This window comes from Pelobates fuscus, chromosome 1, assembly GCF_036172605.1.
Source record: "Pelobates fuscus isolate aPelFus1 chromosome 1, aPelFus1.pri, whole genome shotgun sequence".
Taxonomy (NCBI): Eukaryota; Metazoa; Chordata; class Amphibia; order Anura; family Pelobatidae; genus Pelobates; species Pelobates fuscus.
In genome coordinates this window covers 186,767,058-186,783,139 of record NC_086317.1, presented here as the reverse complement: position 1 = coordinate 186,783,139, position 16,082 = coordinate 186,767,058, and the positions used below count along the sequence as shown (strand labels likewise).

At 42.9% G+C, this 16,082-nt stretch overlaps 1 protein-coding gene across 1 annotated transcript in view; it reads right to left on the bottom strand.

Annotated features, from left to right (window-relative positions):
• SYT2 (synaptotagmin 2) overlaps nt 1-16,082 on the bottom strand; it is a 470,295-nt gene that overhangs the window by 187,089 nt on the left and 267,124 nt on the right. Inside the window, exon 5 of the mRNA XM_063453184.1 lies at nt 9,994-10,161. Within this exon, the coding sequence (XP_063309254.1) occupies nt 9,994-10,161 (168 nt within the window). The remainder of the gene's footprint in view (nt 1-9,993; nt 10,162-16,082) is intronic.

Below are 16,082 nucleotides of genomic sequence, written 5' to 3'. Positions count from 1 at the left end.
TTTTGGCCAATCAGCACCTCCTCATAGAGATGTATTGAATCAATGCATCTCTATGAGGAAAATTCAGTGTCCCCATGCAGAACGTGGAGATGCTGAATGGCACTGCTGCCTACTGTGCAGCACTGAGCAAAGGAAGCACCTCCAGTGGCCATCTGAGGAGTGGCCACTTGGAGGTGTCCCTAGGGGCAATGTAAACACTGCCTTTTCTCTGAAAAGGCAGTGTTTGCATGAAAATGCCTGCATATAATGATTATACTCATCAGAACAACTACATTAAGCTGTAGTTGTTCTGCTGACTATAGTGTCCCTTTAAGGAGCAGAAAGGGTCTGCAAGGAGCACAAAGGTAAAGAAGGAGAAGGAGCACAAACAAACAGAAAGTGTCAGCAAGGAGCTGGAAAGGGCAGCAAGGAGCAGAAAGGGGCAGCCAGCAGCACAAAGGCACAGAAGGAGCACAAAGAAAAGAAAAATGAACAGGAAGGAACATCAAGGAGCAGAAAGGGTCAGCAATGAGCTGGAAGAGGCATAAGGAGCACTGAGGTAAAGTAGTAGAAGGAGAAGAAAGGAACAGAAAAAAGCAGGAAGGGTCAGCAAGGAGCAGGAAGCGTCAGCAAGGAGCAGAAAGATAAAAGAGCAGAAAGAATCAGAAGGAGCACAAAGGTAATGTAGGAGAAGGGGCAGAAAGGAAAAAAAATGGGCAGCAATGAGTAGAAAGCGTCAGCAAGGAGCAGAAAGGGACAGAAGGAGCACAAAGGTAAAGTAGGAGAAGGAGAATAAAGGAAAGGGAACAGAAATGAGCAGGAAGGGCCATCAAGGAGCAGAAAGGGTCAGCAGTGAGCTGGAAGAGGCATAATGAGCACATAGGTAAAGTAGTAGAAGGAGAAGAAAGGAACAGAAATAAGCAGGAAGGGTCAGCAAGGAGCAGAAAGTGGCAGCAATGAGCAGGAAGGGACAGAAGGAGCACAAAGGTAAAGGAGCAGAAATAATCATAAGGAGCACAAAGGTAAAGTAGGAGAAGGAGCAGAAAGGGACAGCAAGGAGCAGAAAGAGTCAGCGAGGAGCAGGAAGGGACAGAAGAAGCACAGAGGTAAAGGAGCAAAAAGAATCATAAGTTGCACAAAGGTAAAGTAGGAGAAGGAGCAGAAAGGGCAGCAAGGAGCAAGAAGGGTCATCAAGGAGCAGAAAGGGACAGAAGGAGCAGAAAGAATCAGAAGTTAAACAAAGGTAAAGTAGGAGAAGGGGCAGAAAGGAGCACAAAGGGGCAGGAAGGGTCAGCAAGGAGCAGGAAGGGACAGAAGGAGCACAAAGGTAAAGGAGCAAAAAGAATCAGAAGCTGCACAAAGGTAAAGTAGGAGTAGGAGCAGGAAGTGTCAGCAAGGAGCAGAAAGGGACAGAAGGAGCACAAAGGTAAAGTAGGAGAAGGTGCAGAAAAGGTCAGCAAATAGCTTAAAAAAGGGCAGCAATGAGCAGAAAAGGTCAGCAAGGAGCTGGAAGGGGCAGAAGGAGCACTAAAGTAAAGTAGGAGAAGGAGCATAAAGGAACAGAAATGAGCTGGAAGGGTCTGCAAGTAGCAGGAAGGGGCAGCAAGGAGCAGGAATGGTCAGAAGGGAGCAAAAGTAGCAGAAAGGGATCAGAAAGAGAAAGGAGCAGATGGGCGCAAAAAAAGCTGAAAGGTAAAGGAGTAGAAGGAGCCAAGGAGAAGAGAAGACAGTGTCAGAATAAAAAGAAGATTGTGTCAAATGAAGGAGAAGAAAAGAAGATTGGAGCAGGAAGGACAAGTGAAGTGATCCCTTCACTTCATTCTGGACACCACATCACAAGACTTGGCCTGGCAGGAAAACTTTGGACCTTCTCATCTCCCCAGGTAAAATATATATCAGTGTTAATGTGTTCACTTTTATTTACTGAGTGTCAGAAAGCACAGAGTGCCGCTGGTAGGGGTGCCGCAGATTGGTCAGCTGGCACTCTAAGCCAATCACTAGATCCCCATTCATAAAAAAGTAAAACATTTTTATAAACCAGGAACTAGCGATTGGGTTAGAGCGTCAGCTGACCACTCTAGCCAATCAGCGGCACCTATGTCTGGCGTCAATCTGCACTTCCTGACACTCCATTTCAGAAGCCGAATACCACCTGGATATCTGGAGCAGAAGCAAGCCTTTGAGTTTAAACCATGTGAGAGCAGTTTAAAGCGGCACTGTCATGCCGAACTTACCTTTCCTTAATCTCTTCCTCTTCTCCCCCTCTCCCGGGATCTGTTATTCTTTTCTTCCTGTCTTCTTTAGTTTTCTTTAAAATCATAAGACAAAGACTCTTTGTCTTATGGAGGATTCCTCTGCTTGACCAGCTCTGACCAGCGGAGGAGCAAAGTGTGCTTCATTTCCGCTGGTCAGAGCAATTTTCCCATGATCCCTAGCTTTCCTCCCTGTTCCCACAATGCTTCCTGTCAGTATTGCCGAACATCCTGTCACTTAGACAGAACGCCGGCAAAACTGCCGAATTGCATCCTAACAGAATGAGAAGAGTTTCTCCATTCGTGTTAGGATGCAATTCGGTACTTTGTTCGTATCGGAATTTCATTCTAATGAATGAAACTCCGATCCTATTCATTGCCGCGGCTGCATCTTGCAGCCGCTTAGTAGATAACTCCCTAATTCCCACGGTATCAGGGAGCTAACTACTAAAAGGCTGAAAGACCTAAATTGGTCTTTCAGCCAAATTTACTAATACTAAGTAAAAATTACATAGTATTAGTAAATAATATGCCCCTACTCGCTATATCGCGAGTAGGGGCATGTGTAGTAAGCAGTGAGCAGCCTATAGCTGCTCACTGTAAAAAACAAAAAAACCTAATAACCCCCCCCCTGCGCGGCTGGTGTCCTGCCCCCACCCCTGCGCGGTGGGTGGGTGGGGGCCCTAATAAAACAATAAGGGGGGACACCTAAATAGGGTGGGGGCCCTAAATAAAGGTGGGGGGACCTACTGTCCTCCCCCCTGGTGGGGGCCCTAAATAAAGGGTGGGCGGGACCCTATAAATAAATATAGGGTGGGGGCCCTAAATAAAGGTGGGGGGGACCTATTGTCCTCCCCCTGGCCCCCACACCTGCGCAGTGGGTGGGTGGGGGCCCTAATAAAACAATAAGGGGGGACACCTAAATAGGGTGGGGGCCCTAAATAAAGGTGGGGGGACCTACTGTCCTCCCCCCTGGTGGGGGCCCTAAATAAAGGGTGGGGGGACCCTATAAATAAATATAGGGTGGGGGCCCTAAATAAAGGTGGGGGGGACCTAGTGTCCTCCCCCCTGGCCCCCACACCTGCGCAGTGGGTGGGTGGGGGCCCTAATAAAACAATAAGGGGACACACCTAAATAGGGTGGGGGCCCTAAATAAAGGTGGGGGACCTACTGTCCTCCCCCCTGGTGGGGGCCCTAAATAAAGGGTGGGGGACACTATAAATAAATATAGGGTGGGGGCCCTAAATAAAGGTGGGGGGGACCTATTGTCCTCCCCCCTGGCCCCCACACCTGCGCGGTGGGTGGGTGGGGGCCCTAATAAAACAATAAGGGGGGACACCTACTGTCCTCCCCCCTGGCCCCCACCCCTGCGCGGTGGGTGGGGGCCCTAATAAAACAATAAGGGGGGGACCTACTGTCCTCCTCCCTGGCCCCAACCCCTGAGCGGTGGGTGGGGGCCCTAAATAAAGATATGGGGGGACCTACTGTCCTCCCCCCGGCCCCCACCCCTGAGCGGTGGGTGGGGGCCCTAATAAAACAATAAGGGGGGGGGCCTACTGTCCTCCCCCACTGGCCCCCACCCCTGTGCGGTGGGTGGGGGCCCTAATAAAACAATAAGGGGGGGACCTACTGTCCTCCCCCCCCGGCCCCACCCGTGGAGACCCTAAATGAAACACCTCCCCCCCCCCAATCAAGGTGACAAGGGGTCCCAAGCCCCTAGTCACCACCGCCCCCAACCAAAACAAACTATCCCCTACCGACCCCCTCACCCTAAAAATAGTGAGGGGGAATAAAATAACTAACCCGTAAAAAAAATAAAAATTACCATTTGACGTCTTCTTTTTTCTAAAATCTTCTTTCTTCAGCCCCCAAAAAGGGCAAATAAAAATCCATCATACCCGTCGCAAAAAAAAAAAAAAACGAGCGCTAAAAAAAAAATTAATCCTTGTTCGCCCTTCGAGGGCACGCCGTGTACTGAGCCCCGCCCTGCAATTAGGCTTAGAACACTCTGGTTGGTTGGTTTAAGCCAATCAGAGTGCTCTGTGTCATTTTACCCCACGTGGGAAAATTCAAAAGAACGTTCCCACGCTATGTAAAATGACACAGAGAACTCTGATTGGATGGCTTGAAATGGGGGCATAGAGTGAGGGGGGACCTGGGGGGGCTTATGAAGTGGTGGGGAGCACAGCTCCCTGCCGCTTCTGTCTTTACATATTACAAGGAGGGAGCTGCACGCCGGTAGCTCCCTCCTTGTAATAAACTGAACGAGAAAACGAACACTGATATTCTGTGTGTGTTTGTTCATTTGATTTTTTCTATTCATTCGTCTGTCTGATGAATGAATGAATAGGTGAAATTCCTGTTCGCATGTCCAGGTGTTTCACTGGGCATGTGCGGGAATCTCACAGTCTGTCTAGTGAGGGCAGATGACGTGTCCCACAGGGACTTCACCTACCCACACAAAGATGGCGGCGCCCTGAATATAGATCAGGGCAGAAAATAAAGAATAAAAAATAGGTAATCTGGGGGGCTTAGGGGCATTTGGGGGTGACTAGGGGGTCAATTGGATGTAATGGAGGCGGGAGGGGGGTTAAAAAAAGGAAAAAGAGTCCCCGGGGCCTCCTGGCATCATCATTTTCATTTAAATGAAGATGTTATGGTAACCAGAATGTCCCTTCAATTTGCTTAAAGGAGCACTATAGTATGTATTCCTGAGACCATAGTTGTGAAAACGCTATTTACGTATCCTGCCCCCTCCCCCCCAATGAGTGTCCTGTTTTTTTTTATTTCCATAGAAACATAGAATGTGACAGCAGATAAGAACCAATCGGCCATGGCCTTAACTTACAGTTAGGATAGCCTTATGTATATTCCACAACTCTAACCATTTTTCTAGTTTACCTAAATCATTTGCCATTTGGCTTATCCCTCCTGGAACATCAACCGTAATACATATCTTAGTATCTGTGGCGAAACCAACCTCGCCACTGTGAACTGGAGAAGCCCGGTTGCTCGCCTACTCCCTTTGGACTATGGACCAGATTCGTGCCTTTCTGCCAGGGTGTTCGGTAGAGGGACCACCTAGGAGATGGAGTGTGCCGTCAATTGACCGCCCAGAAGCTGCAGTTAACCGCAGCTTAATTGATGAACGCTGGGTGGCCTTTGTACGTTTGCCGAACATGTGGCAGCGGCCATTTTAAGTCTCGAACGGCTAGCGGTGTTCAGCGCTAACACAGTGGAACTGAAAATGGACACTTACTTGCGCGAACACCGCTGAGCCGTCCGCCCCCTGGTTCCTATTCGTGCCCTTGGTGTCGAACACCGGTTCAGTCGGTACTTTGGGATATGTGAATATGTTAACCCAGATAGCTAAGCCATGGAGCCCATTCGTGTAACGAAAGACTATGTGAAAGACTTTGGCTCCATGGCATTTAAATTGTATGTATGTGATCTGAGCGCCATTCGGTAGTAATGTGCGCTCAGATCTAAGCTATCTGGAGATATGTAGAATGTATATGTTTTACGTACTAAATGTATCAGAATGTAATTTTATGTCTTTTACTGTCTTTTTGTCTGCCATGTGGGTAATGGAGTTTTGTCTCTGTCCTTGGAGATACTTGGATTACTTCCCCAATTATCTCCAGGCCAGAGGGGAGCGATTGTGATGCATTGAGGGATTGTTTAAAGTTGTATGTCTGTGATTGGTCCGTGGCCAATATGTTTCCCAGTTTCCCATCTGGTCCCGTAGGGGAGTGTCCACCAGGTGGGAAACCTGCATAAAAGCCGGGCAGTTAGCCCCAGTAGTAGCCCCAGTAGTTGCTGCTTAACCCTGAAGGTGAAGTGTCGTCTCATTCTTGGGGGGAATTTGACTGTATGCCGATTGCCAGGAGTATAAGTTGTTCGTATGGCTTTTCCTGTTCGGCTGCTTCCAGGGTTCGTGTGTTTCCTGTTCGGGAGTTGGTGAATTCGTGCAGTTTGGAGTTCGGGAGGTTGGTGATTGCAGTAGCTGCTGGTCTATCTGGAAGGGGATTATTGCCTAAACGTTTTTTATCCCCTTGTGAGCGAAACGGTCCGTTACAGTATCATCAGCAAAAAGATATACCTTACCATCAAGACCTTCTGCAATATCACTAATAAAAATATTAAAGAGAATGGGTCCAAATACAGATCCCTGAGGTATCCCACTAGTGACAAGCCAATGCTTCGAATATACTCCATTGACTACAATCCTCTGTTGCCTGTCACTCAGCCACTGCCTTACCCATTCAAAAATACTGGAATCCAAACTTAAAGATTGCAGTTTATTGATAAGCCTTCTATGTGCAACAGTGTCAAAAGCATTACTGAAATCTAGGTAAGCAATGACTACTGCACCACCCTGATCTTTTATTTTAGTTACCCAATCAAAAAAATTAATAAGATTAGTTTGGCATTGTGGCAAACCTAGCCACTTCTGGACACTTAGGGTGAATATTTCGTTAACTGTTGCAATGCTCGTTTTATATGCAGTGTGTAGAATTTGGCTGATTATATTATATTTGTAACGGACCGTTTCAGCAGACAAGGGGTTTAAATCCGTTTAGGCGATAATCCCCTTTTCACAAACAGGCACAGCTACTGTAGAATTCCTTCCTCTCCCAGGAAGGGCATCCGCAGGGCCACTTGCTTCTGCAACCGCTGCTCTTCACTAGGGAGACTCTCACCCCGCTGGTATTGTACATTATCCAGGGCCTGGTACCAGATGCCTTTCCTTAATGCATCCCGGTCATCCATGTCACCCTCATCGTACTCCACTACTGGTTCCATCCTGGTGCTGTCAGGGTCACTGTACTCAGACATGCGTTGCCCTCAAATTGTAAATCCAAAGAAATGGTGTTCTGTAGCGGTCTTTCTGGCTGTAGGAATGATCCCGCCGCTTGCCACCAATTGTAACGGACCGTTTCAGCAGACAAGGGGTTTAAATCCGTTTAGGCGATAATCCCCTTTTCACAAACAGGCACAGCTACTGTAGAATCACCAAAACTCACGAATTGGATATAAGTGAATGCACCAAACTCCCGAACTGCATACAAGGGAATAAGGTAGCACTCCAAACTCCCGAACTGGAACCTCACGAATAGCTGCTAGCAGAGGAACAGGAAAAGCTCCCAAGCGGCTTACACTCCTGGCAGTCAGTCCCTATCAGCATACAGTGAATCCCCCCAAGAACGAGACAAGGCTCCGTGTTGAGGGTCAAGCAGTGGTCTGTTTATTGAGGGCTACCTGCCCCTGTATTTATGCAGGTCTCCCACCTGGTGGACACTCCCCTAGGGGACCAAATGGAAGACTGTAACAATGGACAGACAAGTACCAATTACAGACATACAGCAGTAAAACATTCCCACAATGCATCCTGGCTTCCTCCCCTCTGCCCTGGAGAAGTAATTCAATTATCTCCCCGGACAAAGGCAAAACTCCATTACACACGTGGGGACACAAAGACAGACTATCACTTTAAAATACACAAAGACACATTTTAAACATAAAACACAGACATGTAACATATCCCCAGGTAGCTCAGGTCTGAGTGCACATTATTAGGTGAATGGCACTCAGACCACACGAATACAGTTTAATTGCCATGGAGCCAGAGTCTCTAATTACACGAATTGGCTCCATGGCATAGCTATCTGGGTTAAAACATCCCTCCAACATAAAATACCGAATTTACATGCATTCGTTAAATCAGTATGAATTAGAACCAGGGGCTGGAGGTTCAGCGGTGCCTGCACGTAAAAGTGTCCGGGTTTGGTGCATGAAAGCCGGGCAGAAAAGCGCTGGCTGCCCGGGGAGCTCCAGAACACCGCCACCTAGCGGCCGCTAAGTGTAACAGCGGACACCCAGTAACAATCAATTAAGCTGCGGTTAACCGCAGATACAGGGAGGTAAATGGAGGGCACACTCCAGCTTCTGGGTGGCCAATTAACGGCGCCGGCCGGCTTCCCACGGCTCTGGGGAGGTTGCAAACAAGATGTTTGTTCGGTAGATAGAATCTACCAAACGGCTGTGCAGAAAGTAGGAAATAAATCCTTCTGCACAATAAAATTAACCCTTTAGCTGCCGGTCCATAATCCAAAGGCAGCAGGCGGGCAACCAGGCTCCTCCAATGCAATGTGGCGAGATTGGTCTCGTCACAATATAAGTTATGTATTTTTATGTAAAACTGTATATTTTGCTGTATGGAGAGTCAATGTGATTAACAGTACATTCTTGCACAATTATCTCTCCTGTACAGCAAGGCATGCTGGGAAACAGCCTTGCAGGCTAAGTCCTCTGTAGTAAAACCCCTGCAATGTCATTCAGGAAACCTCTTGCATGGAGTCTTGCATAAATACTGTGACCCTGGAATAAAAATGACAGTTGACTCCCAGACTATGTGCCGTCTAGTCCTTGGGGAAGAGGGATTATTATTACGCTGCATGTGTTTTACCTGCTTTATCCTGACTACCAGAGGAGATACCGTAGATTATACTGCTACTCCGCTACAGGCATGATCTCCCTGAACCCATGTTGTCTCTGATCTTGAAATCCATGTGTTTTTTAATGTTCAACAATCCTATCCTTTAACATGGTTTCCATTACTTTCCCCACTACTGAAGTAAGGCTTAGTGTGCCTATAGTTGCCTTACTCCTCCCTACTACCTTTCTTGTAAATGGGCACAACATTCGCTAACTTCCAATCTTCTGGGACTACTCCTGTTAAACAATAATTGGTTAAATAAATCTGTTAATGGTTTTGCTAGTACACCACTAAGCTCTTTTAATAACTTTGGGTGTATTCATCAGGTCCCATGGACTTATTTATCTTTACTTTTGACAGTTGAAATAGAAACTCTTCCTCTGTAAACTCACACGTAACAGATGACTCATTTGTCCTTTTTCCTAACCAAGGCCCCTTTCCTTCATTTTCGTCTGTAAATACTTAACAAAAATATTCATTTTTTCAGCTAGACCTTTAGCCTCTTCTACATACCTTCCTTCTTTTGTTTTTAATCTAACTAATCCTTGTTTTACTTTCCTTTTCTCATTTATGTATCTAAAAATGTTTTGTCCTCTTTTTTACTGACTGTGCTATTTTCTCTTCTGTGTGTGATTTGGAAGCTCTTATAACTTGCTTAGCCTCTTTCTGCCTAATCTTATAGATTATTCGGTCTTCCTCACTCTGGTGTTTTTTATAATTGCTAAATACTAACTTTTTTATTTTTTATTATTGTGCCAACATTTTACTGAAAAGCCTAATGCAATTTTCTGTTGCCTTCAGCAGTGCAACTTTTAAATAGTCAAATTTCTCCTGGACTCCATTTAAATTGCTCCAGTCTGATAATGACTCCTTTACACATATTCTAATTTTAGAAAAGTCTGTTTTTCTAAAGTCTAAAACTTTTGTTTTTGTGTGGTGTTACTTCGTCACTGTTCTTATATTAAACCACACTGAATGATAATCACTTTTCTGTCACTATACCCCACTCCCTCATTGAGCAGGGCCCTTAACCCCTCTGTTTCTGTGCATCTTACTCTACTGGTCACAAATACGTGTCTGTTAGTCGACTCACTGTATAGCGCAGCAAAATTTGTTGGCGCTTTATAAATAATAATAATAATAATAATGCAATGACTTTAATTATGGAGTGCTAGAAGTGACATTATGCTTGAAATGCAATTTGCACCACAAATAAAGATATTATACAAGGTATTTCATAAATCTTAATAATTGTATGTTAACCTTGAAAGTGAATGTCTCATTGAAGATGGGATTTAGTGTCTTGCGATGAACTTTAGTTTCATACTTCTTCTTCTTATCTGGCAAGAAAAACACCTTCACATAAGGGTCTGAAGTGCCTCCCATGTCCAGTGCAGGTAATTCAGTGGCCTGGATAACTCCCACTTGTATCTGTCATTATTTTGAGAAGAAATAATTAATGTATTGTTAACATAAAAAATTAAAAAAGATAAGAGTGATACAAAAGTATGTAAGTATATGTAGAATAGACATTCGAAAGACAGATTAAGAGAAAAATTTATGAGTTTTTTAAAGGGCAACATTGGACAAATCCCTTTATAGCAGGACAAGCCAAACAAATTATAAGCAATTGAAGGGACATGCATCACTTTTAGACAACCGTCTTATTCAAAAGCTATAGTTTTGAATGAGAAAGTAGTCTCATCTAACAAATCAGTATCATATCCCTAGGAATGCTGAAAAAAATGCATTGAGTATGCCTGACAGATTGGAAGATCTCTTCACTTTGCAATATCCTAACAGAGGAGGAAATTAAGGAGTTTGATCAGTTATCACTGGTATAAAACTGAAATGGGTTGGTAAGAAGGAGGGGGGAAGAGCCTGACGTAATTCCCTTAGCTAAAAGAGATGTGCCAACAATGCACTCTGACCAAGTTTATAAATATTTATTACGTACTTTTCAGAGTTTGTCTTGCTTCATTTTGGCTTGTATATTTGGTTAACTCATTCCCGCCATTAGGATGTGTCATTACGTCCTGAAAAGCATGGGCTTTCAGACAATTAGGACATAATGACACATCCTAATGTTCTTGTCCCCTCAACCCCCTGCCGTAATACTCAATGGCAGCACCAATCCTGAAAAAAGCATGTTCTAAGTGTGCCCTGAATTCCCTTTTTTGTATCCACTGATAGAATGTGACAACTAATAAATTGTATCGTGGACTGTGACATTTTTTGATCCTCTTTTCCTACACTTTAATCTAAGATGAGAGAAGCAGAAGGATCATTTAGGTTCCAAATTGTAACTGTGATAAAAAATAATAATATATATATATATATGTTTTTAAATCATCGCTAGATTTAACCATTTCACTGCTGATCATAGTGTTAATACTGTGATCTCAGTACTTTGAAAGTCAACATGGCTGGTTATTTCACAGCAGAAGAGGTGTAAGCAACACTGACAAGTGAGTCAGAGGAGAGTAACTCGTTTGGCATATCTGACAGATATGTCTTATAGAGTGCATAAGCAAGCATTTAGGTGATGGTACTCCCACCGTAACACCACCTATCAGGATACACTCAGAACACCACATTGTGTCTTTGTATAACTTTGTACTACAAAATTTAATTGCCCAGAAATACCCCATTTTTGGTAACCCCTGGCATTACAACATGAGTTGATATTTAAACCTGTTCATGGCGGATGTCATCTTTGAGCTTATGGTTGTGAGAAATAATATGTATGCCAGCCAATATCTCACTGTCAAGCCCAAAGCTCACTACAGCAGGAAGAATATGAATCACCCACTAACCACACTGAATTGAGAAAGTTTTTGGCGCTGATGTCAGTTAACAGGATTTACTGGCATGAGCACCCCATCATAGCTACCAATCTATTTTCCAGGGACTCATCGTTACAGAGCTGAAAAGAGACATGTGTCCATTAAGTTCAGGCTTTCTCACATTTGTTTTTGCTGTTGATCCAAAAGACTCCGAAGAGGCATAGGTATGAACAGCTTCTCTGTTTCCTTTATTTCAATGATAATATCCCGTACCCCCCCAGAAATGCCTCCCCGTATGACCTTCTACACAATTATACCCCTAATTGAAAATCTGTCACAAAAATGTTCCATGTACTAGTGTATTCAGCTTTATCTGGTTCACTGTAAAACAAAAACCTGGTATAAAAAAGTTGCCACCGTTTGAGACGGTGCAACATGTTAATGTTTTTATTGCATATTTTACTACATATTATTTTTATACCAATTTATAATAGAGCTAAGTTTTTATTCTGCTCCTGGATGCCCTCTCATCTTTAACTACTCTGCATTGACTATGTCCTTGGTGGAGACACTATGCACTAAAGCTTTAAGGATTGAGCAATACCATAAATTGCTCAGAGAGCACTAGATTTTGTGTTTTGGGATTTACATATTCTGCTGATTACACCTAGCTGAAGGTTCCCATTACATAATTTGCTGAGGAATTCATACCAAGTGTAAGAAGACACCAGTATATCCCACGTGCTGAATCCTAAAGTAGGTTTTGAAGCTCTATTACATGTGAGTTCCTCTCCACTTCTATTCCAGTCTAGATAGTGAAATATACTCTACCATTTGACTCTGGTTTTTGTTTTATTTTTTTTCTTATTTTTATTATTCACTTATCTTATCTGATATCCTATATTGCTACTTTAGTCAATAAGAAAGAACCTTGGTAGACCTGCTGATGTTATAGAGAACTGTTCCAGAGTTTAATTGTTTTGTGTGCTATATTTGTGATAAAATGGCTAGACCAAACAACTCAAAATAGAAACATAGAAACCTAGAATGTGACGGCAGATAAGAACCATTCGGCCCATCTAGTCTGCCCGATTTTCTAAAATACTTTCATTAGTCTCTTATATCTAAGATAGCCTTATGTCTATCCCACGCATGCTTAAACTCCTTCACTGTATTAACCTCTTCCACTTCAGCTGGAAGGCTATTCCATGCATCCACTACCCTCTCAGTAAAGTAATACTTCCTGATATTAGTTTTAAACCTTTGTCCCTCTAATTTAAGACTATGTCCTATTGTTGTGGTAGTTTGTATTCTTTTAAATATGGTCTCCTCCTTTATTGTGTTGATTCCCTTTAAGTATTTAAATGTTTCTATCATATCCCCCCTGTCTCGTCTTTCCTCCAAGCTATTCTGCAATTCATGAACCAGTTTAGTAGCCCTTCTCTGAACTCTCTCTAAAGTATCAATATCCTTCTGGCGATATGGTCTCCAGTACTGTGTACAATACGCCAAGTGAGGTCTCACCAGTGTTCTCTACAATGGCATGAGCATTTCCCTCTTTCTACTGCTAATCCCTCTCCCTATACAACCAAGCATTCTGCTAGCATTTCCTGCTGCTCTATTACATTGTCTGCCTACCTTTAAGTCATCAGAAATAATCAAGCCTAAATCCCTTTCCTCAGATGTTGAGGTTAGGACTCTATCAAATATTCTGTACTCTGATGCATTATCTTGCACTTATCCACATAAATGTCAGTTGCCACAAGTCTGACCATATTTCTAGTTTACCTAAATCATTTACCATTTGGCTTATCCCTCCTGGAACATCAACCCTCTTACATATCTTAGTATCATCAGCAAAAAGACATACCTTACCATCAAGACCTTCTGCAATATCACTAATAAAAATATTAAAGAGAATGGGTCCAAATACAGATCCCTGAGGTACCCCACTGCTGACAAGCCCATGCTTCGAATATACTCCATTGACTACAACCCTCTGTTGCCTGTCACTAAGCCACTGCCTTACCCATTCAACAATATTGGAATATTGAAATCCCTGTATTTTTAGATGTTCAACAATCCTATCCTTTAACATGGTTTCCATTACTTTCCCCACTACTGAAGTAAGGCTTATTGGCCTATAGTTGCCTGACTCCTCCCTACTACCTTTCTTGTGAATGGGCACAACATTCGCTAACTTTCAATCTTCTGGGACTACTCCTGTTAACATTGATTGGTTAAATAAATCTGTTAATGGTTTTGCTAGTACACCACTAAGCTCGTTTAATAACTTTGGGTGTATTCCATCAGGTCCCATTGACGTATTTGTCTTTACTTTTGACAGTTGAAATATAACCTCCTCCTCTGTAAACTCACACATAACAAATTACTTATTTGTCCTTTTTCCTAACTGAGGTCCCTTTCCTTCATTTTCCTCTGTAAATACTGAACAAAAATATTCATTGAGGCCGTCAGCTAGACCTTTATCCTCATCTACATACCTTCCTTCTTTTGTTTTTAATCTAACTAATCCTTGTTTTACTTTCCTTTTCTCATTTATGTATCTAAAAAATTTTGTGTCCCCTTTTATTTGGAAGCTCTTATAACTTGCTTAGCCTCTTTCTGCCTGATCTTATAGAGCATTCTGTCTTCCTCACTCTGGGTTTTCTTATAATTACTAAATGCTAACATTTTGTTTTTTTACTATTTTGGCTACATCTGCAGAGTACCACAGTGGTTTCTTGAATTTTTTGCTTTTACTGACAAGCCTAATGCAATTTTCTGTTGCCTTCAGCAGTGCAACTTTTAAATAATCCCATTTCTCTTGGACTCCATTTAAATTGCTCCAATCTAATAATGACTCCTTTACACATATTCTAATTTTAGAAAAGTCTGTTTTTCTAAAGTCTAAAACAATTGTTTTTCTGTGGTGTGACTCAGTCACTGTTCTTATATTAAACCACACTTACTGATGATCACTGGATCCTAAACTTTCACCTACAGTTATATCTGATACCAAATCTCCATTTGTTAACACTAATCTAGTATGGCCTCTTTACGAGTTGGCTCCTCAACGACTTGTTTTAGAGACAATCCCAGAAGGGAGTTTAGAATATGTGTGCTCCTAGCACAAGCAACTAATTTTGTTTTCCAATTCCCATCAGGAAGATTAAAGTCACCCATGATGATAACTTCCCCCTTCATTGTCATTTTAGCTATTTCCTCAACTACTGATTACCAAATTCTAACGTAACCCAAACAGACTCTATGTTCGCCTCGCTAACTTTTATTAGGCTAGATTTTATGCTATCCTTCACATACAGGGCCACCCCTCCTCCTTTCTTGCCTTCCCTGTCTTTTCTATATAAAGAGTACCCTGGTATTGCTATGTCCCAGTCATTATTCTCATTATACCATGTCTCAGTAACTGCGACTAAATCTACATTATCAGTTGCCATTATTAGAGAATATTAGAGAATATTAAATGCAAATATTGAGGCTTTATTGTGATAGCACTTATCAGGATTATGAAATTCCCTGTGAAAATGGAGTTTGTGTGTGTGAAAAAAGCAAAAACAAATGTATAACCACTAAATATGGCCTGCATTAGTGATAAAGTGGCTACAACAAAACAACTTAAAATGTGCAATTTGAAATACTCTGAGGTGCCTACTTTTGAAAATGGTATGCCATAATGGTGGAAATGTTATTAACCAGGTTGCCATACTGCCTCAAAGGCAACATAGACCCAGAAAATCAATTTGTCAAAAACCTATAAATGAAGACTGTGGGTCATATTTGGTCCTGTAACTTGAAAAAAACATGCAAACCTGTATGTTGGGGGTCATAGTTGTACTAATGGGACATCATGGAATGCTGATATGTCTGTTTTTTTTTTTTGGCTAGTATTTTATTGTATTCACATCCTGAACTTGAAAATTTTGGAATCTTGGAAAATAACATAATTTCTTAATTTCTCACACTTAATTATATTTCAATTATATTATGATATGATAAGTGTGGGTGTACTTTAGGAACTGTATTCCTAACGCTATAGTGTTCCTATGAACTAAGGTAAATATCCACTGCCTCCCTTGCAGTGTTGGAAGGGTTAAAAAAATCCTTTTAACATTTACCTCTTCTCAGCCCCAAGGTCCCCAGGCATGAGAGGCAGTCTTAACCACGCAATATTTGCAGCTAAAGAGTTATGGGGACAGGGACACTGCACGCAGGTCTCTTCGATGAGATTAAATGCTCTGAGTTCTGATAGAATTTATTTAACCCCTTCTTGACAAAAAACACTTGTCAACGACCTCTGACGTACCTGGTGCGTCAGTGGCAAATAGAAGCCATTTACTTACCTGGACCGGCGATCCGCAGTGATTCCGGTCGGGGGGGGAGGGGAGGGGGGGGAACTGCCTGAGACCCCAGCAGTCTCCCTGCAGCAACTCTGGCCACTCCGGCCCTCCAGTGCCATGTGATCACCATGATCACATGGCCGCAATAGGAGTCTATGGAGCTGCCAGCAGGGGGACTGTCTGAGCTGTCATATATTATATATGT